This window comes from Lasioglossum baleicum, chromosome 3, assembly GCF_051020765.1.
Source record: "Lasioglossum baleicum chromosome 3, iyLasBale1, whole genome shotgun sequence".
NCBI lineage: Eukaryota > Metazoa > Arthropoda > Insecta > Hymenoptera > Halictidae > Lasioglossum > Lasioglossum baleicum.
The window spans coordinates 16674977-16698982 of NC_134931.1; the positions used below are offsets into that span (position 1 = coordinate 16674977).

General features: G+C 43.2%; 2 protein-coding genes across 4 annotated transcripts in view; one reads left to right on the forward strand and one right to left on the reverse strand.

Annotated features, from left to right (window-relative positions):
- The window catches only part of LOC143222009 (irregular chiasm C-roughest protein), a 299381-nt gene extending 283234 nt beyond the window's left edge, over positions 1–16147 (forward strand). For 2 of the 3 annotated variants that reach the window (XM_076447808.1, XM_076447810.1), the window contains 6 exons: positions 764–1004; positions 3337–3492; positions 4761–5008; positions 8073–8308; positions 10542–10671; positions 11579–16147. In XM_076447808.1, the coding sequence (XP_076303923.1) occupies positions 764–1004; positions 3337–3492; positions 4761–5008; positions 8073–8308; positions 10542–10671; positions 11579–11677 (1110 nt within the window). In that variant the 3' untranslated portion in view covers positions 11678–16147. The remainder of the gene's footprint in view (positions 1–763; positions 1005–3336; positions 3493–4760; positions 5009–8072; positions 8309–10541; positions 10672–11578) is intronic. The other variant, XM_076447809.1, reaches the window with a different exon arrangement.
- A 6311-nt stretch (positions 16148–22458) lies between these two features.
- On the reverse strand, positions 22459–23832 carry LOC143222012 (GPI alpha-1,4-mannosyltransferase I, catalytic subunit-like). The gene has a single exon (XM_076447813.1). The coding sequence runs from the start codon at positions 23744–23746 to the stop codon at positions 22601–22603; it is 1146 nt and encodes a 381-aa protein (XP_076303928.1). The 5' UTR covers positions 23747–23832; the 3' UTR covers positions 22459–22600.
- Between the last annotated feature and the right edge of the window lie 174 nt (positions 23833–24006).

A 24006-nucleotide genomic window follows, 5' to 3' on the forward strand; every position in this document is an offset into this window, starting at 1 on the left:
TTCGCCCGTAGGATTTTGGACCGGGCATTTATGGAATATATGCGGAAACCGCGGCGAGACACGACGTCTCGAAATCCGCCGGCCGTGTAACCTATGGTATGTCCGTAGGTCGCGCGCCAGTTGATACAGTAGCGCAAACTTAAGCTCTTTTGCACCGCGCTTAAGCGTCCGCCGCTATCCCCCGCTAATTTAAAACAAAGCGATCTCGGTCTGAGCTTCGAGCGGGTCGATTAAAATTTTACACGTGCCGGGTATCGGTATATCACTCACACACCCTGCCCTTCCCTCAGTCCGCACTTGGTTCCGACGCTTAATTGAGGGGTCCGTTGCAAGATGGAGCTATGTCACAGCACTCGTTTTGTGAGATTTAGATGTTTCTCGTGCAGAAAGCATAACAGACAAGGAGAACAATATTTTGTAAACTCAGCTGTGTATAATAAATATAACGTGATATCCTTCTTGCAGCGGACTCCTCAATTGCGCTGTACTGTATGTGTTTCGTAGATGGGATCTGGGTGGGCACGATGAACATCCAGCGATAGACGGAACGATGGGTCATCAGAACGTTTCTTTCTCTTGTATTTGTTTTTACCCTCTCGTACCTGTTATTTTCCATCGATCGCCGTGCCATGTACTTCCTCGTTGATACACGACGTAACGGTTTAAAACGGAACACGGTATACGTCGGTCGATCCGACGGCATAGAGGACAAGCGTCGAACCGGAGGCCTTTTTCATTCGACTGTTCCTCCTCGATTTCGCAGGTGAAGTGTACCGCGATATCTGTGCCAAAAGCGGACTCGGTGGTATGGAGCTTTGCTGGTCGCGAGCTCAATTTCTCGTCGAACAATACGGCTTTCCACGTGCAGGAGGAATACACCGCCGAGAGGGTCGTCAGCACTGTCACACTACTCGATCCCATATCCACGTACTTCGGGGATTACAACTGCACGGTTACGAATAGCTTCGGCATGGATTCCGTCATAATCAAGCTGACAGCACACAGTAAGTTCATATCCATTATGAATGTACTTTTTTCCTATTTCTCTCTTGCTCTCACACACGTACACACATACACACGTAGCAGCACAGTACCTGTCTCTTGTGTCTTTCGATTATCCTGAGTTCCTTCGACAGCCCGTAAATTCGCGGGTAGCCGCCATACACGCGGGCAGCGTGGCGAGCTTCGAAAAACGACCGAAGCATCTGATAAACGAAGGAGTCCCTTGACCGAGAACAAGGTTCACAGTCAGAGTTGCCAGGTGAGGGGAGAAGGCACGAAGGAGGGGAAGAAGTTACCCTCTCCCTCTCTGCCTGTACCGGATTAGTCACGTGATATTGGTATGATTAGACTGCGGATTTTTATGGATTTATGAAGAAATTGGTTAGGTGGAATATAAAACAATAAAAGATTTTAAAAATGCAAGAATGTAAAAATACAGTGGCCCACAAAAGTGTTCGTACGCACTTTATAACAGAATAACTTCTTTACAATTGTACCAAACGACCTGATCTTTTTTAAGCAATTAGAACCATTGGTATACTAAATGATGTGCAAAAAAATTTCCAAAAGTTATAATTTACATTAAAATACACGGGCAACCTTCTATTTAATATTACATGGATTAAAATTCGGATTCGTTTATTACACGTGGGACCTCGAGAATCTCTGGCGTGTATGTTATATGTGTAATAAACGAATCCGGATGTTAATCCATGTAGTATTAAATACAGAGTCGCCCGTGTATTTTAATTTCACAACTATTCGTGTAGTTTAATGCACGGTGATGCAACGTCGAACAATTTATCGTGGAATTTATTGCTGTGTCGCTTGCGTCTCACTTCTAACAGCAACAGTTGAAAAGAATTCGATGGAAAAACATAAACGCACGAGTTGCCGGATTTGAACTGCCCTCACAGATCCGGCTACGTGCCACGTGTACCCGAAAAAATAGAAATATACGGGTATTAAAAATGATACGGATTGAGATCCGGATTCTTTTACTACACGAGTACCCGTGTATTTAGATACACAGGAAATAGAGATCTCTGGTCCACACGCACAGCAGAAAGTTACAATGAATGGAGTACGGATCACAAAACGCTGCGTCCAGACGCGCTTAAGAGATTCCACATTAAAGCGTCCGCGTTTCGATCGCGCGCTGCGGTTGTCGTATCTTTTTCACGGGGGAAATGAAAACGCAATGACGGAATCGCGATCACGTAAAGCGGCCGCGCCCGCTGCTGATTTTGCATTTTTCGGGGAAACGCCCCCAGGTATATCTGATCCATCCGATCTAGCGATCCCGTTTTTGTCGGAACGGAAGCGGCGGAGGGGCGGGAGGAGCGGCCCCGAGTTGACGTTGAACCTTCGCTTCGGTGCAAGCGGACGCTGCAATATGCTGAGAGGAATACTCGCAAAACGTGCGAGCAAATTTTGAAAGAGATATAGACTGCTTCAAGGAGGTCTTCGTGCTCGGTCGAGGTCCTCTCAGATTCTATTTTCGGTGGTTCGTTCAATCTGTTTTGAGACAGACTAAGCCCGCGAACACATTAGCGCGGCGAAACTCGGGACTAAACAGATTCCGACGCGGTACACGCACGCGGGAGCCTGTTCTCTAATTTCAGAGCTTGGATATCCCCTGCGAGTCTTAATAGAAAACTTCCTCGCATTCTGTCCGATCTCGAGTTGTAGTGCAATTTAATTCCTTCGACGAAACGCGTTTCCCCGAGGGATTCCCGAAGCTAGTTCCTCGTTATCTGTTCGATCCTTGAAAAGGAAGCATCAGCATCGTTTCCGATCGAGAGTACACGGAGCAATTAATGACCGGACACATCAGCCGGGCGAATTGAATAGCAAAAACGCTGCTCCTGACGGAAGAAAAGATAGTATACGCTGTTCATTGATAATCGCGTGCACGGGAGCGTCCGCTTTGCAATTTTACCATTTCAACTGGCCAAAGTTGTTCGCAGAGAATTTTCGCGAAACGCCCCGGACGATCTGTATTCGTTATTTTAAATAATTCAGACGCGCGTTTTATAAAGTCCTGCCGATGTGCGCGTCGCTCCGTAAATTCCGCAGGATTCAATTAAGCGAAACGCGCCGCGCCACGCACATTTTGCGTACACTTTGTAAAATTTAGCCGGACTCGTTAAGCAGTCGGTCGCAGCCGCTACTCCCAAATTTTATTCTACCCCTGCCCGATCCAGCTTACGATCCTTTTTTTGCAAAAATATACTCGAACAATATGTACAGACACGAAAGAGAGAGAGCATATAATGTCGCCCTGACTCGTTGAGCTAAATACCCAAGATTTTAACCGAACGTGACGCTTAGCGTTGATTCCAGTCGATTGGCAACTGATCCTCATCATCGGTGGATTGGTCGTCTGCGTGATCCTGATTGGCGTAATCATTATACTCATTCTGCAGTGCCGCGACCGCATCAAACAGCCGCGGCCGAGGACAGCCCAGACCCAGGAGACTGATATGCGTGAGTGGAATATCATGTTCGAATGAATTATAACGCCATTAGTCAAGCAGCGCAATTTTCCATTGTTTTCGTGCTCGTGACTCGTCATTTCGTAATTTCGCCCGTTGTAACGTTCTTCCGAGGAGACAGAAGCCGTTATCGGCGACATCTATCGCTAACGACGCGGAAAAATGTTCCGCGGATGAAGGATTGGTTATTGAATGCAAACGAGCCCGATACGTTGCGCTTAATCCGCTATTCGAAGGGTGGAGTCGACGCAACACGCGGCTTGTTCATTGTTCGAAACGCTGTCGCTACCAACACGGGGGCTACGGTTATAATCAGCTGGCCAAACACTTACGAAACTCTTCGAGTCACGGAATCATATCTACCTTTCGCTTTTACAAATTTTATTTTTCTATATGTACACGGGGTGAGTCACTTCGCTGCACCGCCTACATTTACTCATAAACTACTTGCAGCAACAACTGTATCCAACCGGAAGCTATTTGGCATCGAGCGGGGATTGTAATGTAATAATTAGGTTTTTCACATTTCGCTTTTTTGGCGAGATGTGAAGACGACCATGAGTTTTTGAAAAAATGTTGGATGCTGAGTAAAAAGCTGCTTAGGTATTTCGGGTCGAAAACTAATAATTACAGAAGTATACTTCGGCGAACGAGACACTTGAACGCGTGTCGCTCGCTGGTGGACAACATTTCGAGTATTACTTACACTAAAGATAAATTAAAAAATATCTTGGTAGTGTTTTAACCAGCATTCAATATTGTTTCCAATCGCAGGGTCACCAAATATTATTATAATTATAATACAAAAACTTAAGATCATCATATCTCGATAAAAACAACGCAAAATTAAAAAATTAATTACTGTATTCTATGCCCGGCTCAATGTCAAAAAACTTTCGTTTGAAAGATTTCCTTATACAAGTAGTTTATAAATAAATTTGGGTGTTACAACTACATAACTCAGCCTGTTGTATGGAGAAAGTGCGCGTAAACATAAACCAACCCCTCAGAAACATCAAAGAATTTTTTAATGATAAATATCCCGTAAAGATCCCGTATTTTATTCGAATTTTACGAAGCTCGTGTTGTTGTAACGAATCTGTCAACTGATTCTATTATTTGTTAACTTCACCGGCTACTAAAGCGTTGACTCCAACCCGCTACACGTGCAGTATTTCTTCGGAAAAGTAACACATTAGGGAAATTCTACCACTGAACTCTCTCCTGACGCGTCTGGTTTGCTTTTCGGTCGTTCTACAGAAGAAACAGATTCGAACGCGGATCGATATCGAGAGAGTGACAGAAGCAGTAACCTCTCGGATGTCAAAGCGGATATACGAGCGGGTTCGAGTGTCAGCAACGCAGAGAGCGTGACAGCACTTGACAGCGAGGGCGAAGGAAGCACGAGAGGTGTGAATGCATTGGCGTTAGCTGGGCCTGTTCCGAATCCTCTGGGTTATCGTTACAGCGCCGATTACACGGAACCTTCGTTCCCGCCGAAGAATAATGTAAGTGAATTTATCTGCTGTGCTTTTGCTACTTTGACAGATTCGGATTATTTTACGTCCTCTATATCTCGGAACAAAAGCTGGAGGTCTCAGGAGTGCGCTGCGAAACGTGTTATCTAAATTGGGAACTCTCGACGACACTCTCAATTTATTTCATCCCTTTTGCCATTTCCATCCCCGGCGCATAAAACACCAGGGATTCGCATGCTCCGCGAAATTCATAATTAATAACCCATTGTTGCCATAACTGTTAGATGAAGAATCTGTTGTTTCGGTTATTCTAGTCTCTCGTTGCCAGGATTTATGTTTGTATCGAAAAACTGAGTGGGGGTCATATCAAAGGGTAAAAACATCAGAAGAATTTAAAAGTACTGTTATATTGTTTTCAATCTATTAAACATATTAACCCCTTGTCGTATTCTAACGAGTCAGACTCGTCATGAGGATTTTAACAGAATTTAACAAATACGCCTTTCTTTTTAGATGAAATAAAATTTCAATTTTTTTTCTCTTCTACGACATTTTTGGAGATGAAGACGTTCTAATCACTGTAACTGTAAAGAAAATGGTACGGCAAGGGGTTAAGAAGGAAAATCAATTTCTATTTCACTCCAGTTTGTTGCAATTAAGGTAGAATATTTTTCTTTTCTACCGCATATATATATATATATACAGGGTGTCCCAAAATTCGTGAAAATCCCGAAAGGGGGTGGTTCCTGAGACAATTTCAAGCGACATTATCCTTTGCAAAAATGTTATTCGCAGCTTTGTTTAGAAGTTATTAACGAAAAATATATATATATATATATATATATATATATATTACGCACCGAAAACCCAAAACTTTTGCACGTGTTTGTCGTGCAGAACCGACCGCCACCAATACCAGCTTTTGCCTGTAACTGAAGTATTAGATTTTCCTTCTTCCTTTTTCTGCAGAAAAATGTTCGAAATTAAACTGAAAGAAGGAAACTGGACGCAGAACGATATGAATGCGGCTTTTGAACAGAATAAGTCAAAGGCAGGCTGATAAAGCTTTCAACGTCCCAAAAAGCACGTTAGGAGACCAATTTAAAGAACTTCGAAAAGGCAGGACGCCGTAGATTTGAACCGCAAATAAGTGGATTTAACCCCTTGCCCTACGATTTACTTTACGGTTTCAGTGATTAGAACTTTTTTGTAGATCGTAATTTCCCAGAAAAGGAGAAAATTGATATAAATTGTACGCCTATATGTTGTCTAACAGCTGTGAATATTAACAAAACCAAAATAGAATTTTATTTCGGTTTAAAGAGAATTATTAACATACATTTTTATCAGAATTTGTTCAGAATCTTCATCACGAGCCAGACACGATATTGTAAGACAAATTTATGTCATTGAGTGAGACTGAATTTTCAAAATTGTAAAGAAAAGAAAATTTGATTACTTACTTGGCCGGTACTGGACGACAATTTATCATTCGCGGTAAAGGGTATAGCCGGAAGATCTTATAAGTATAAGTAGGTCAAAAATGCCTTTGGATTCGCCAAATAATATGAAAACATACATGAATAATACTTATATATAACTAGATTGCGGATCTAGATTGCGTATTTCATTAGTTGCACGACATAGGGTCCAAGTAGGAATTTATTTTCCTTTCGAGTGGTTTTATGAAGTTGCAAGAAATGCATTGGTACGGTGTATTGGTTGGTTGTAAGAAAAAATGGTTGGTTGTAAAAATATAACTGATCACACTCTTAAACGTTAATGCTAAATCTGCATTTCTCCGATTGTTTACTACCAAAATTTTCAACTTAAAAATCTGAATTAATTGCAATATTGATTTTTTATAAACTAACTTCCTGGTCGAGATATATCATGTTTATTTCATTTACGAGTTTAATTTGGTTGAAGGTCATGTTTGACCATCTTCTCCGACTGAACAGTTACAACTTTTTTATTCCTGCGAGGTATTAACCCTTTGGACTCGAAGCAATTTCAATTCTAAAATCAAGACGTTTCTTAAACCTAGATCATTTTTATTTTATGTAACCTTTTCTACATTGGGCTGTTTTCTCATACAACAGTGGAGCTTTTTGCAATTCATAGAATACAGACGTATTAAATGATACAGTAAAGTCGTGGTAGTTGTCAACGACCGGGTATGCGATAGTTTTCAGGTGCCTACCCACTCCACTGCCGGCCAAGGAAGGACAGCGTATGGGAAAGAAAGAGACGCGGACAGTCGCCGTCGCCGGCACAGTTCAAAGGCCCGCGTGTTCTCTTTGATGCGTACTTACATGCTGTCCTTCTCCACGTTCGGCTTTCGATTGAATTCTCGGCCGGTCGGTGCGGTAGACGCAGTCATAAAGAATTAATGTCAGTATGCGATAGTTATCCGTGCAGAACACAGACTGGTTGACAACTATCACGACTTTACCGTATTAAAACGATCTTGAATAACTCTACGGTCATTTTTACTGGCGGCTCAGAGTCACCATTCGAGTGCAAAGGATTAATCCTTATGATAAAGTTGAAGAAAAATGACCTCTGCCCTTGTATTAAACACCATTTGCACTGCAAGTTGCTTTCTAAAATTTGATTTTTACCAGCAGTAGCCTAAATTACAGAGAAAAACTTGCCGGTGCTGCACGAACCTCCGCTAAGTATCCGCGGAGAAAAGCTATTTATATTATCTCGTGACATCGCCGGTTTATCAAGCCCATTCCGACCGCATTGAATAATAATTTCGGGTCGCATAGGAAAATTCACGGATCGGTACACCGTACTAATATCTAGCACACGCGGAAGTTTGTGCAGCGCGCTCCACCAGAGTGTCATGCCCGGGGGGGATTAATTCCTCTTCCGTACAGTTTACATATTCCGGTTTTCGTGTTCTATTGGCGGTGGAGGGGCAAGTTTCTGTATCAAAAACAAGAAAAGAGTCTTAACGAAAGTGGAGCACGGATATCGTGATATTCAATTCCGTGCGGCCCATTCGCTGCCGAACGGGCTGTTCGTAAAAAGGATGCCGTGTTCGTTGCATTTATCGCTGACATTCCCGTTCTCTCTGTTGTAGGACGGTAGTAACAATAATGGTTACGTGCCGTACGTAGACTACACCCGCGACTACATGCCGCCCACGACGCAAGGGGTGGGTGCGTCGCGGGAATCCTTGAGCAGGATACCATCGGGCGGGATACTCGCCTCGAAGAAGATCGGTTTGAGTTCCGCTAACCTGGGTACCTCGAGCCCGCAGACAACTCCCGCGATCGACCCCCGTTTCTCTGCGACGTATGGGAACCCCTACCTCAGGTAAACTTCCAGGGAACGTGGTTACGATGAAACAATGCCGTGTCTCTGTCACCGAGTCTACAATCTAGTTCGACACGCTATAATAGAGGAACCTTTGACCAACTGTAATTGTATTTTGACGTGGTAATCCTACACAGGAGCGCGCGAATTCCGCCAAAGACGATTGAATTATAGCTCATCCATCCGGCCCTCTCTCTCTCTACAGAGAAAGAAGACGGAATGAGTGGAAAAAGAGAGAGAGAGAGAGAGAGGTAATGGAACGTGACGTTCCGCGAATCGGCAGTAGAATCGGAACACGTCTGACAGAATGGACAATATTGGAACAACAGCGCGGCGCGCACGCGGTGCCCTGTCGACGACATTATAAAATGTGGCGTGTTAACGTTACAATATTTACGACATATTGATAAACGGATTTGCCGGGTCGTGTACAACCGTTTCTATGGATTAATCGCGCGCCATGTAAATTATGAATCGTCCGTCTTGAATATTTATAACGCTGCCTCGAAATCGGGCCTCGCCGAGTTTAAATATTAATCGTGTAAATCTGTGCGCATGATTCCGTGCCCGCGCGATCGACACCATCGTCCGCCGCACCCTATAATGGCTATAATCGAGGAATTAGCTGTTCATAACGATTTTAGCATTGTTTCAAGACTTAAAGCTATTGAAAAATCGCTTCATTGAATTTGTCTTGACGTCAGATATAACATTATTAAGTGAAAAATATGTAGTGACAATTAAAACATCGGGGTTACTTTAATTTTTTATATAAAAAAAAACAATTTTCTTAATTTCTTATATTCAAGTTTATAGAATATACTGATTAATTTTTTGTGGAAACATTTTCTTTGCCGGAGCACCGGAAATTCCTTGAAAAAATTGCAATAACATGTGAATAATAAATGATATTGAATATATTATTTAAACAAATAAAATACTTGAAATCTGTTTTTGCAGGTGTATTCATAGCAGTGTCCAAGATATTCGTGGAAAATGTTTCTTATTCTCAACTTTCAGGTTTTAAAATAAACAAATAATCCTTAATACTTGAAATAATGGTTTTTTTGCTATTTTTAATGTAAATATTTCACCGTCTTATATCTTAAAAGAATTATATGACCAGTCTTAGAAAGCTCTTAACGCTCCGCACGGTTTCAGGCAAAAGTATGTTGAAAACATTTCACTTTGAAAGAAGGTAAGAGTCGAGACTCAATAAGAATAAGGTGATATAGATTTAAAAAAGCGATATAAGAAAGTTAACTTTTTAGCAAACGAACAGCTAATTCTTCGATTGGGTTCACTGTGCGCCGCCGCGCCGAATCGGAAAATTCAGTAACATTTTGTTATAGCTTTTAAACCATTAGAGATATTGCAATATTTTTTTTTTACTACGATAATTATCAATAGATACGAATAATGTTCTAAACAATTTCAGTGCATATTTCATCCCTTTAAAGGAGGGTGTGCTAAACATATTCCAATTAGTTAAAAACGTAACCTCGCTTAATCTGGAAAGATATACTCTCTTAAATATAGAAAGAACTTCGCAAATTTTTCTTACTGCATTGAGCGTTATTTTTTAACACAACCTACCATCAACGGTCAAATGACCGGTTCCAGAACTTTTATTGTACAATTATTGAAATTATATAGATGCTTTAGATGATTAGATAAATATATTTAATAGCGCAGATATTATAATATGAACCACACAAAATTCAAATTTTAATCTTGTTATTTTTATAAGGCAACATGTATTGGCTACGTTTAAAGCTCGGTAGGTTTAGTATGAAATAGAGTAGAATATTTACATTAATTGATAATAGAGGATATGATTTTTTATCACAAAAGTCTGCTCTTCAATTTAAAAAAGAAACACAGCAGACAATATTAAATAGTATCGTTAGGGCGTCGCATTAAAGAGAAGCAATTTTTGTCGTGAAGAGTACTCTTCTTAAAATGTCCTACTTTCAATGTTTAGTACAACTAAAACTTCCGAGGTCCATGGACATTTAGAAAGCAATGTTCATTGATTAGTTATCAATACGAGAAAGTTCATTTTATGCAAAATGTGACTGAATTTCTCGATCCGGACCACTGTGCACCGTTGTGTCCCCGGTTCGTGGTATCTGTAGTCCGCTCGTAATCTGTCGCGATACAAATCGATCCACCCTCCTCCCCGTCGCGATTGATTACATGTCTGATCGTTTTCTTTTCCCTCGAACAATAGAATGTCAGCGGCGGAGCAGCTGAGACACGCGCCACACACGGCGGTGCCGGGAGTGACGCCAGCACCACCACCCTACACGCAAGCAATGAGAATGAATAGCTTGAATGCCTTGAACGGCGCTGGGCCGCAGGTTAGTACAATGACAGTGAATGTGTGTCAAATTCCGAGACGCGGTTGCGATATCCCAGGTGCATTCCTACGCTCACCTGAACTAGTTCCGATAAATCTCTGCCTATGGGAATAGTCGTTGCTCGCGGAGTTGATCTAATCAGCCCGATCAGGCAGTTCGTTTGATACCCAGCTTCTCGTTTTGGCATCGCTTTATCGGTCGATCGAAATACTTAGCTGAGAGGAAGGAGTACGTATAATGGGAAGTTTCGCGATCCGTTCCGGAGGGGATTAACCACGCATAACGTGATCTAAATTGGCTAACCGGGAGCACAAAGCTTTTAGTAGACGTACCGTCTCGATAACATTAAGTCGAAGGACTATGTTAACAGCGGCTAGTTCTCAACTAAACCGTCAGTCCCTCGGATAACGATTCGAGTGAAAGAACAAAGTCAATCGCGGGTCATAGACATTTTGAAAGTATCATTACTAAGTAAGTAAATACTCGCTCGTTGCACGACGACAGGGCAGGAATTCCAAGCAAGATGTGTCTATCAGTTGCGTAAGACATAACTCCTCCGCTATTGAATCGAAACCGTGATCAATGTGTACATTGACGCTAACACCTCCACGAAATTACCATTTTCTCTATTATTGGGAGCTGAAAAGAAGTCACTTGCGACTGGACAGGGCAAAGAGGGTCTCTAGCTCCTAGTCCCAATGTTTAAGCTTCGACGGTACACGCTACATAATAGTACGTGTGAACGCTTAGCCATTATTTCGCAAATCCCTGGAACTCGGCGCGCGCTCTTAAAAGTAGCTTCTTTACAGCTCCCAATAATACGAACGAGTATTTAGTCGGTAGCGCAATGAGCGAGAACCTATTGTAGCTGAAATTGTATGAAATCAAATTTGATCATCATTTCTAGGCTCCATTGTCGGCGCACTACATCACAGGCGGCCCGAACGGCGGCGTCGCGACAGTGAAACGCACTTCGGCAGTCGGGACGTTAGCGACGCATGTATGAGGCCAGGGGGTCTATCCGAACTAGAACCGTCGACGTTCGGGCCTAATTAACACCGCCTTTGGACATCGCCGAGCCCTCGAAGAGACTTACTATGCGAGCTCGAGCTCGAATACGTTGAAGCCGCGAGGGACGTTCCCTTTGGACGCGAACAGCTGCTATCGTGATGACCGTCGGAATGACAAACTGGGGAGCGAGGACGTCGATCAACGAACTTCCACGATGGTGCCGGAGATCGAACGACTGTTGGGAGAGCCGAGGCTGGGGATGGAAGACGACGATGGGACGTGTCGACTGAAAGGTCGAGCGCAACGGATCGCCGAGAACGGCGAGACGTTGAGGTACATCGAGCTGGTGCTTCGTCAGCTGAGAAGGGCCAGCAGGGATCATCGGCAACTTGTAGAGGAGCGTCATCGAATCGGCGCCGCCCAACCACTTTGCAAGTCGTCGACGACACGCGCCGACCCTTCGAGCGAGAGCTGGATTCCGGGCAGACGGAGTGCCCGTGATCACGGTCGAATCCTCTGGGAGAGACCCCCAGCGTCGCGAGGCAAACAGGAAGAGACGTCGGAGCTAGTGGAGTTTGCCAGCTTTGACATCGCTGCGAAACTGTTGACGAAAAGGAAAACATACGGAACAGGTTTCAATATCCTGGAGACGACGCCGAGGAAGATTCACGAACGGCCAAGCAGCGGCCGGCAGAGGTTCAGACACGTTCCCGGTTACGCAGGAATTGATACCGCGATTATTCAATGAACTGCCGCGAGCTACAAACCTCCAGACCGGCTTGCTGCACGACACATAAGGGCCGCTGCCTCGGGCGAGCCTCAGCAAAAACGACGAACACCGATCGCACCTGCTGCCAAGTTCGACGAATATGGAAGTCGATGCCCGACTAGTAAATTCAGGGAATACACAGCGGTGCGCCACCGTGACGATATCGGACGAGATAATGTACCGGTCCAGTTCATAGGAAACGATTGGTCGTGTTCGCTGCACTTTATTCCATTTAAGAAAACCGAACGGGAATAAAAAAAAGCTTCTTCGTGACATGGGAACAGTGTATTCTCCTGATTCGTCTGCTGGTTGGTCAGCGAGGCTGGACGACACCGGTGAAGGATAACATCGACAGGATAAAAGCAATGGATTGCTTCGCGTATGCAACAGTTTCGAGTCGATGTGAAGAACGAATGAATGAATATCGACGAAAGACAAAGTGTTCGAAAATCCTGGGGACGGGGGAAAAAAAAAGGAACGGTGGTTATAGGTTCGCAAGTCGAAGGGGCTCTTCGGAACGAGAACAGACCACTCGGTATCGACAATCTTTTTATTCGCATAATTTAGATCTCGATAAGCATTTAAAGCGGTTCACTCGAAGTAACGAAAGATTTAAGAAACGAGAGTCGAATCGAATCGAATCGAATCTCGTCGCGGATTGTCGTCGGTCGAAGTAGCAGTTTACTTTACGGGGGAGAAACGCGTGCGCGCGTGTTTGCGTGCTCGAGGGACACTGAAACACGCGGTCAAACAAGCTTCGTCGGGTATTTCGCTTTTTTGAATATGTGATATGGAGACGGACGTCCGGCCGGAGCGACGTCGCGCATCGTCGGCGACGCCGCCTCGCCGCGGACCGGCAACGTCTCGGCTGCTACTTCGACGTTACTGTGTCGCGCTGCCTTTTTTTATTTGTAGGGAAAACGAAGTTGTAGATCTCGCGCAGAATTCGCAAGTAAGCGCACTAAACGAGAGCAAACGACATCACCGATGATCGCGGGGGACTTGTGCGACGAGACCCGGCGCGATCTCGCGTCTCCTTCCGGCCTGAAGATTCGATTGGGCGCGGACGCGTGCTTGTTAAACGATCCACGCGTTTGCCGGGCCGACGTTTGTAAAATAGATAGCTAAAATGATTAGGTATACATATATATATATATATATATATATATATAAATATATATAAATATATATTATACACCTGTTGTCAATATGAACATAGGGCCTACAGTTCGGTGGCGCTACGAGAACAAAACTCTATTGAAATAAGCTCGTTCACGAGTAGAACGGCTTCCTGTAAATATTACGTAACGATATAACTAAATAACAGAAAAAAAAACAAGAATTATTGAAGCGAAGAAAGTTTTAGGCGAAACTGATCGCGTCTCACGGGGAGGGGGGGGGGCGAATAAAAAACGCGATCCGAAGATAAAGCAGAACAGTCGAGAGGTATTCGCTTGATTGCGCTCGTTATTAAGTTATTCTCGGTTTTACTCGGAATTGTAGATCGGTTCGTTTCTCTCTGTTCGTTTGGGATGTCCGTGGTTCATGGGTGAGGATTTGAACGAGGATGACGACAAGTCAAACGACAGTCTCCTCGGCGATGATCTACGGGACGGTCTCGGGTTTAAGCAAGCGCGACGATTGAAAAAGAAAAGAAACTACGTAAAGAAAACGGAGATATCACTGATGCGCGTCGCGATCATGTTCAGCGAGAATCAAATACCATTGATTACGATAACGAAACAGGGTAGCCTATCAATTATTAAAAACGATTCCGAGGGGGATGGCTGCAGAGTGAAATCGGTGATCGGTGATCGGTGATCGGTGATCAGTGATCGGTGATCGGTGATCGACGGAAGAACTCGAAGAAGAACTCGAAGAAGAACTCGAGCGAGCGTGTCAGCGTCAACGACGAATGAACGGCCATCGGACGACAGCGGAGCCAGTCGCCAATGGCCGTTCGGGGCTAGAACGAATATACATTTGTATTGTCAGAGGATATCTTTATATTGTGACGTCTGTAACATAATTTCTGTACATAACTGGAATTATTGCTCACCGTATCTCGTAAGATTTAGTTAGTTTTGTAACTGTCGACAAAAGATGATGGAAAAAAACAAATACTATTGTGCATATCCGACTCTACGCGTGGATCCATTCGGGCATACAGTTCCCGCCCCGAGCGGTCTGCTCCGATCGTCGAAGATCGGAAAATAGAATCAGTATTCGCTACGATACTTCCTTCCTATTGAGGATCCGTTCTCACAATCCGCGATCGAGCGTTAAGTGCAGCCCGTCGTCAAGAAACAATCAGTTCCTTCTTCCGCGACGTCGCGCCGACGGGATCACGATCCGGCTCGAGCGAGATCGTGCAGAGTAGTATTATTACACTTGTAAGCGTCTTCGATTTCGACGTTGCTCGGCCGCTCGTTCTCGAGGTCACGACGTCGCGCAACCTCGTCAACGGAGCACCGTTTCCGGAATCGGGAACTGTCCGCCGGAAGTCCGGCTTATTGTACATCAATCACTCTGTACAATGTTCATGCTGATGTTACTGTTAACTATTTAAAAGGAAGAAAGTTTGTATGTATGCGCCGTGTGCAACGGAAAGCGAGTGAAAACGTACGAGAAAGAGAGGAAGAAGTGTGTATGTGCGAGAGAGAGAGAGAGAAAACGTTTTTAAGAATCTCATTCGAACGCGCAAACGAAGTCGAGTGCGCGTACGGGCGCGCTAACCGCGGGAATTGAAATTCAAAGAGCGCGCGTACGCGCACGAACGCGCGACATGTAAATGTGTAATTTGCTTAACGGAACTGTACAGACTCACGAAGAAGAGGAAAAGACACGAAACACACTCACACACACACGTACACACCGGCGGTGGAACTGTTGCTCGCCTGTAGTTGTATTCGAGGGAGCGCGTACACAACATTTTACGGTACAAGGCCATGCCGGATAGAAAGAAAAAAACAAGAAAGAAAGATAGAGAGAAATCTTCTACATACAGACACATGATTTCTATTATAAAGATAGTAGGTTAACGAAGTATACTGCGGGAAGTAATTACAATCAATGTACTGGATGGCCCGGGGCGATGTTAAAATTAGAAAAGTTTATGTCGTTTGAATCTTAGGAATTTACGCCTTCTTGCCGCGTGGCCATCCTATACGTATTAATTGGTTATCTGTCAATTATTAATTAAATTATATCGATTTCTTCGCCTTTAGTCAAGGAAAGGAACGAGAGCCGGGTGTCGTGCTCTCCTCCGAGACCGAACGGGGTGTCGCGCGAACCCTCTTCCCGCGACGCCGTTCCCCTTTTCATTGCCTGGGGAACCTCGTCCGGAGGAGCATATTATAACGGTGTATATCTTCGAATAGTTTATTTTTCTATAGTGCAATCATTTCGTTTCGTGCAATTACCGGGCCGTTGTTTTCATTGAAAGTTTATCCGCGTGACGAACGCTCGCGATCGGTCTCGTTCATCTGGGGAAGCTCGAACCCCGTGGCTCGGTCATGCTGTGTTGTAAAATGCGAAATTTGTAGGCAATCTAACGAGTCCTCTAGCGAACGATCGTACGTTCCGTTGTTGCGCGAGCGCGCGAATTGAATAACGGAAGAGAAATAGAGGGAAAGCGAGTGAAAGAGAGAGAGAGAAAGAGCGAGCGAGCGAGCGAGAGAGAGAGAGAGAGAGAGAGTGAAAAAATATTGCCTAACTGGGTGAGCGAGGGAAGTTTTTCAAATTTGTTGATACATTTCATACTTTTACGACTAGGGATTATGGCCTATTACAAACTATTTCGCAAAATTTATCCGTCGATTCAGTCGTTTTTATTCGCGAACGCGACACGACCGGCTGCGTTCCGTGATTTAATCGACGTGCCCAGGCGCGAGGGTGGCCTGGGAACAACTGGAAGAATCATAGTTCCGTTTCAATGGGACGTGCCGTAGCATTGTTCCCAGTGTAAATAACGTTTCGACGCTGGGCTCAGATCGTAAAACGCGAAACGAAAGGAAACAAGCAACGAAAAAAAAAAAAGAGAGGAGGAATCTATCCGATTGCCGAGAAGGACGTAAATCATGCCGTGCGAATCGGATAACGTGGCCGCGCTATATTAAAAACGATCGAGTCGCGTTTACTGCCCTCCTGCCCCCTTCCCGCCCATTTGGTTCACCGAAACCCGCCGATTTCTGAAACGCAAAGTGAATTTCTAGGGAATGAATAATTTTTTTTTCGCGAGCCATCATGGAGCCACATTGAACAAGGTCGCGTCTCGGTACTAACTATAAAAAAAAACTATTTCGAATTCGACTGAGTGATGTATAGAAGATATATAGCATATACCCCCATATTTTTCTCGATGTTAAGCTTTTTTCGCGGAATTCAAGCGAGTGGAGTCGCAAACCCATTAATTATCCGTGAGCTGCGATCATTGTTGCAACGAGTATTGTAAAAGACCGGACAAACCGGACGATTGTTTGTTTCGAGCAGCGTTCAACGCTGATTCGTGCAGGTCATCCTCTTTTTCCGATCGGATCCGCGAATTTCGACGAACGGCCGTGTTTCTACTTCGATCGATTCCACCACCATCCAATATATCGCTGTTATCCGATGACGCGATAATCCTTTCTTTTTCTCTTTTTGTTGTCATACGGACTTCCGAGCGTGCACCGTGCGTAGTGATCTCGACCAATAATTTTGATAAACGCGGTCCGCGAGTTCATCCGATTCTTCGAGAACGAGCTTTGGGAACAATTCACGGACACGTGCGTGTTTCTCGTCGTCGTCGAATCTCTCGAATCTCTTCGAACACGTGGCGAATCTCTCCGCGCATCTGCATCGATCCATATTTCAAATGTACGCAATAGACTGCTCCGCTGGAGATAAGGAAACAAAATAAAATAAAGACTGCAACCGTGAAATCGACTGCTCATTGGAATTGCAGAATATCGAACAGCGATTCGGGCACGATGTTCCGCGTTCGTACAAGGAGGGTGTACATAGGAGTCGCGTGACTTCGGTCGGAACGAACGCGCGTACAAAACGAAGAAAGAAGCGAGCGAACGGCAGGACGTCCGCGGTAATAATGAGGGAGGTTCGTGATATCCGCGGCGGGATAGTGTTACCGCGAATAGAGCTCGTTATTAACTCGTTATTACCATCGCTCCTCCATCATCTCATTTCTTCTTTTATTTTTCTTCTGTTTTTGCTGCCGCGGTGGTCGTTCAGTGGAACATTACTTTCGCGCGGAGTCACGACACTCGGTGGACCGAGCCCCTCCGCGAAATTAGTACAACAATTAACCTGCGCACAATGGAATTTCATTAACACGCTCGGCCCGCGACGGGGTTTTTCTCGTTGATCGGCCCATCGAACCCGAAACTTCGAGCGGACTATTCTACGCGGAAATTCTACTTCAAATTCCTGACCATAATGGGCGAATATCTTGGTAACGCGTGCGCTAACTTCAGACATCGGAGAGGAACCGACTGCGCGACGCGACGGGGGTAGAAAAGGTTTGCTTCGAGAAAGAGTAAATTAACCGAATGAAAACGTAACTCGATCCGGAAGAAATATAACGAAGGAAACTTTCGTAACGCGATCAATGCAAGAACTTTTCGCTACGGACGGCAGTACGTTCCGGATACTATCGCGCGCCGAATTGGCAAACTTCGTGAGCCGAGCCGAACCGAATCGACGGGAACTTCGCACCGAAACACTGTTCTGCCGACTATTCCCGTTTGATAACTACTTTTTACAGATCCGTTTGCACGCGTTCCGTAACACGGCCGCTTAGAGAGCCCTTTCCCTACGCGGTCGATTTCACTAGGCACCTGGAACTATTCCGATGAGTTTTCTCGAACCGATCGATCGTGAGAGAAGACCGAGCACGAAACGCCCAACACTTGGATCAATGATTTTTCACCAGCGAACTAGTCGATCGATGGCCCTCCGAAAAAAAAGTGCACAAGCGGACTGTGCGTACGGTGATCGACAGGTGAAACAGGGACGATGAAAACCGTGTAAATATTTTACTCTAGAAATGTGAATTACGAACAGCGAATCATCCTTTTTAGTGTACATTACTTTGTATGATAGCCTACGAACATTTAGCTAGACACTATCGAGATTTCCATACGAAAGGCAACGGGGAGGAAGAACAGTCGCTGTTTCTGGGAATTCTTTTCGTGCGATAGTTTTCGCGTGCTGCCCGAGGGGATTGAATCGTCGCGGACGCGATACGGAAATTGATGACCAGCGCACTGTAAACTTTATAAATTGATAGAAGATATAGGATTCACCGCAGCTGTAACTAGTTGGAAAAGGGAAAGTCACCCGCCTTCAATTTTTCTATTCGCTCATTTACATCGTTGTGAACTCAAATATAGTCGAAACAGATCTATATTACAGATTGTTTTTACACTTCTTTCATTTAATTTGTGTACGAGCATCGGGGTTCGGGGAGACAGCTGGTTGGTAGATTAGATACTCTGATAACGATTCGACTTCTACGAAACAATTGAAACATGCCTTTCGTCTCCGTATCGGTTCAACTGAAGTTCAATCCCGAATTCCTCGCATGTACCTGTAGCATTAAAGATCGGCTGGGCACGAAAACGACGCCCGCGGAGAAGATCACGCAGCATTCGCACAAGATCTTCCGTTAACAAAAGAGACAAATTTAGAAAAAGAGAGATAGGAGAGTAAGAAAACACGTGTGTGTGTGTGTGTGCGTGTGTGTGAGAGAGAAATTTTTTTGAGGAACGAACGCGACAGAAAATTTACCCTTCGATAACGACAGTGTGCCAACAATCCCCCCCTCTTACTCCGAGCGTAGCCATCAACCAATCACGTTTTTCATTCCCTTCGACGCCTCTGAGCTACTCGGGGTTTCGATCGCGTTGCAACCACGCGATAATACTCCGTAAACGTGACAGAAAAGCTTACTTTGCCACGTGAACCTATGAGCGATGCAATTGAAGAAGTTCGCGACTACTCGATCCGGTTGAAACGTTTTCAAGAAAGTAGTCAAACAGACAAAGATGAAAGCATGGAGGTACATGCGCGTGCATCTACGAGTAGTCGCGAATTCCTTCGATCCTAATGCCACAAGAATGTGAAGTACAAAAGGGGAACGGAAAAGGAGAAATACAGTGATCTCTGTCGCTTTTTCAATTTTTCAACGTTTCGGCAGTCGATAGATGAAACACGTCGATTTTATCGTGCTAGTACGATACAATCTGCACTTTCGCTTTCAACCCGTTCCTTGCCGCCCAACGACCCCCTTCCTCTTAATCGAATTTCGTTGTGTTCGAAGATTTGTTGTCTCCCTTTTTTCTTATTTTTTTTTTTTTGTAAAGTTTCCACGCGCGGAGGACTAGATTTCTCGAGACCAGACACGTTCCTTTTCTTTCTTATTTACTTCGGAGATGAGCAGGAAAAAAGAAAGGCAACGACGAGACCAAAGAAATGTTTATTTTAATGTTATGTATATTAATTGAGTTTATGTCGTGCAAGTCGATGCATTTATCCGTGCGTTGCACCCGAGTGCTTTAATTATTCTTCCTTTTCATTATCTTTTAATTACTCTCATTATCGTAAATGTAGATTCTGTCATCTACGTATAATAACGTGTACCGATGCATACGTCTCTATTAAATAGGTTTCTGTTTGTGTAATCAATCGCGATCCATCGTCGAAATCTTTTTATACTTATGGTGTACATTTCGTTTACCCGATCTAACCATCCGTCAGACGTCGTCGTAATGTTAACGATTATCATGATTATTTTTATTATTATTTATAATTGATTGGTTCACGTGCTAATTATTAAGCAGCTAGTGCCGTTTATTTTATATTTCTCGTACAGTGTAATGTGTATCACCGCTGTTAACATATTTTATTAAAACTTTGCCATATAATACCTTCCGCAGTCTCACGTTCTCCACCCCCCACCGCATCCGATTTAATTTGTCTACCGTTTATTGCGGAACAATCCATGAATATGCATACAATAATCCTGGCGGTGAAACGTGCCTTTCACGTCCTCTCGTTTCCTGTCACACGATTGCAAGATCCATCTTTGTGCGCCGGATTTGTGTCGTCGTTCCGTTACAACGTATTAAAAGCGATTATCAGAAACGAAAGGAGAAGAATGGCGAACGCACAAAAGCTTTTGACGCGACGCCAAAGATACCAAGGAACAAGTGGTTCGGATGCTCTGAAACGTCGTGTCATTTTCAGAAATATCATGCCGTGCAATATCGAGCCGTTCCGCGCGGCTGTATTCGTGGGCCGCGCCGTTATAAAGCCGCACACGTGCATCCGCTTTTGCAGCACCGCGAAATAAATGCTCAGGCGGTCGTGTCTTTCCACGTACGAAACAACCCGAGCGGCAGAGCGCTTTTCTTTTTCTTTCCTTTTCTACTCGAGGTCCTCCGGGGTAATTCGAAATAAAGAGGTCGTTGTCTGTAACACAAATCCCGAGGTGTACCCCAGGGAACCGAAACCGATAACGAAACCGAAACACACAACTGATTAGATTGTAGTTCTGCAACCCCAATCACCGGCGAATCGAAAATAGATTTTATATGTATAACGGTAACATTTCTTTCAATATAAACGCGTGGTGTGTCCTCAACTATAACGAGAAGTAGCGCACACTTAAGCGTCCGCCGCTATTCCTACCAATTCCAAAAAATGGGACCTCAAAAATTTGGTATAAAACTGTCCTTCCTACAGTTGAATTCGCAGAAGCCACCTCCCCGCTTAAATACTTCCGATGCCGGATCCAAACTAACCGGACCCTAAGTGGTCGCCTTCAGTCCCGACTGCGGACGCTTAAATATGCATTACTGTAGATCGGCCAACAAGATTCTGATCAATTGTATCGGTTTCGAAGTCTCTTTCCTTTTCTTTTTGAACACTTCTTCTATACACCTCGGTAAACATTATTTGTTTCGGACGATCTTGGGCGTGGTGACGATTGATTTCTCTCGTAAATGTGAAGTAATCCGATTCAGCTCTTTTGGACCTTACAGCAAACCGAAATGATGCCCCACGGTTTGAGCTACTTTACAGAATTTTGTCTTGCAACCGGAAGTCGTTGCAGGGTCTAGAATCTAGTGTGTCACTTCTTCCGTTTACTATTTATCGTTGATGATTTTGCCTCAACCGGACGTCGCGCGTCACCGGATTCGGGCAAAGATCGATTGTATCTTCACCTCGAGGGATATAAAATAGATTATTTCACATAGATCACAGTTCAATAAACTGTAACAAAAGCAATGAAAGAAAATAATGCTATTTTTATATGTTGCATCGTCTGCCGTGGTAATCTATAGTTGTACGAGCCATATATTTACGTTTCATTTCCCTCCCCTTCTTTTATTCGTCTACCGATTGAGCCATTTCGTGTCACGTCGTCGTTGATTTCTTTTTCCATTATTGTCGGAGGTGTTCACGACCCGATCACACCGTGGATCATGCCGTTTCTTTGTGTCGGACCCGATATTCGAGTCGTACGACAAAAGATATTGATATATCGTATTTTTTTATACTCGTTATATCAAATTACTATACGTTCGAGTGGTATCGTCAGAAATTGTGAGAAGCATTCTCGTATACTTTTGACAAGGAATGTCCCAGTAATAATTAATATCATCAACATTAGCAGCTTAGAAGTAAACGATGAGAAATATTTCTGAAGATGATCCAAAGGATGCTCTTGCTCACAATTGATCTAGATTACAACATTAAGATTTACTATTATTGTATTATTATTAATATATCTACATTCTTTTTAAGAATCTACCACTATTACTTTATGAAACCATCTGTAAATAAGTATTTTGTATTCCTGCAAGAATAAAATTAAGAACCATTAAACTGTTTATCAATTATTTCCAACCGTTTCGTTACACGCCGAAACTCATAAAAGACTGTGTGGGAAATCGAAAACTTAATCGTTTAAATTGACGAGATTTTTTATGTATTACAAATAGCCCTTTATATTTCTTCTATCATCATTTATTTAATGGCCCATTGCGTAATTCATTCCATTACAAATAGAATAATATTACAATAACAAATAGAAATACACATTACAATAAAACTCACTTTAAAAGTAAACTCTGTTATACTATTTCCCTAATATTTATAATACGCGATAACATCCTTCAAGATTTTAGTATTTACAAGGAAAAATAATAAACCAGAAAGCCATATATACGTAAAAGTGTTTAGTCCTCGAAATTCTAAGAGATAAGCGGCTAATAACCAAAGACCTTGGCTGAAGAGCCAGATGAAACACAAGCATAGAGATCTTTTGACGCTTATCCCAAATTTCGGAAGACACAGTGGTAGTAGGGATAAAAACCAGAAAAAGTATTGCGACGTTAACACCGGATTGTATGTTACCATTACCATAGCTTGTGTAAACATTGCAAACGGTAATTCAGATTTTCTTGAATATGTATACGATAGAGTTAGTAGCAATATGAACTGTGGTAAGAACATAAACATTTTTTGAATTATGCTTGGTAGATGATTTGCAGATAAATATAGCATATAGAAGTAAACAGAAAAATTGTGTCTCGTATCTTTACGGACGACATGATAAATGAAACTTTCATACAGAAATTTATATCCGTAGAAATAATAATTTATAATAGTTAAAAGAATCAGGAAAGATACACAACTTGATACCAATTTCCACTGATCTTTGTTTGGCATTAAATTTTTCTTGTTAAGAGATAAATACATTGGTAAACTAAATACAATAGGATATAATCTGAAATGAATTGATAAACCATGCAGCAAGCCCGTTAACATGTATTTATCGTGAAGAAACAAATCCAAGGTCAACATAACTAAGAGTACAGCGACAGAATCTGCATTTCCTCTAGTTGAAATAATAATTGTGAAAGGATTATACAACCATATCAGAGAATAATTGTGCACCACTTTCTCATTACAGTTTTGCGAAGACAAAATTCGTTTTATCAAAACTGCTATCAGTATGTCCACTATAGAGAATAAGATTTTTCCAAAATTCTCATGCAAAAAAATATTTGGTGTCAAAAGGAGAGCAAGTAATGGTGTATAACGATAAGTATCACGTTCAAATGGAGATCTTCCTGCTACCATGTGTCTCGCTGCATCCGTAAACACTTTATAATCGATATCAGTGTATGGGACATCGAAGGTCTTATCATGAAAGTTAGAATAGACTACTAGAGCTGTTCTAAGCACAAAGGCTATGAAACAATGTTTCATGAATAACGATGCATTCATTTCTAAACTACGAGCTAGACTTTTCGTAAATACAAATACCAATTAGTAATTGAAAGTTAAATGTTAAGGTAATTTCAATTTTCATAACTTTGTATTATGTTTTGCTGCAGCTTTCACTAAGCATGTCTTAAATGCATTGAATTCACCTTCACAATCATTCCGTTGCAAATTGGTTTTTGCCAATACACATGCTGCGTACTTAGCACCAGTTTCATGGCACTCGGCAACAAGAACTGGATACTTCCTAAATCGTCCCTTTG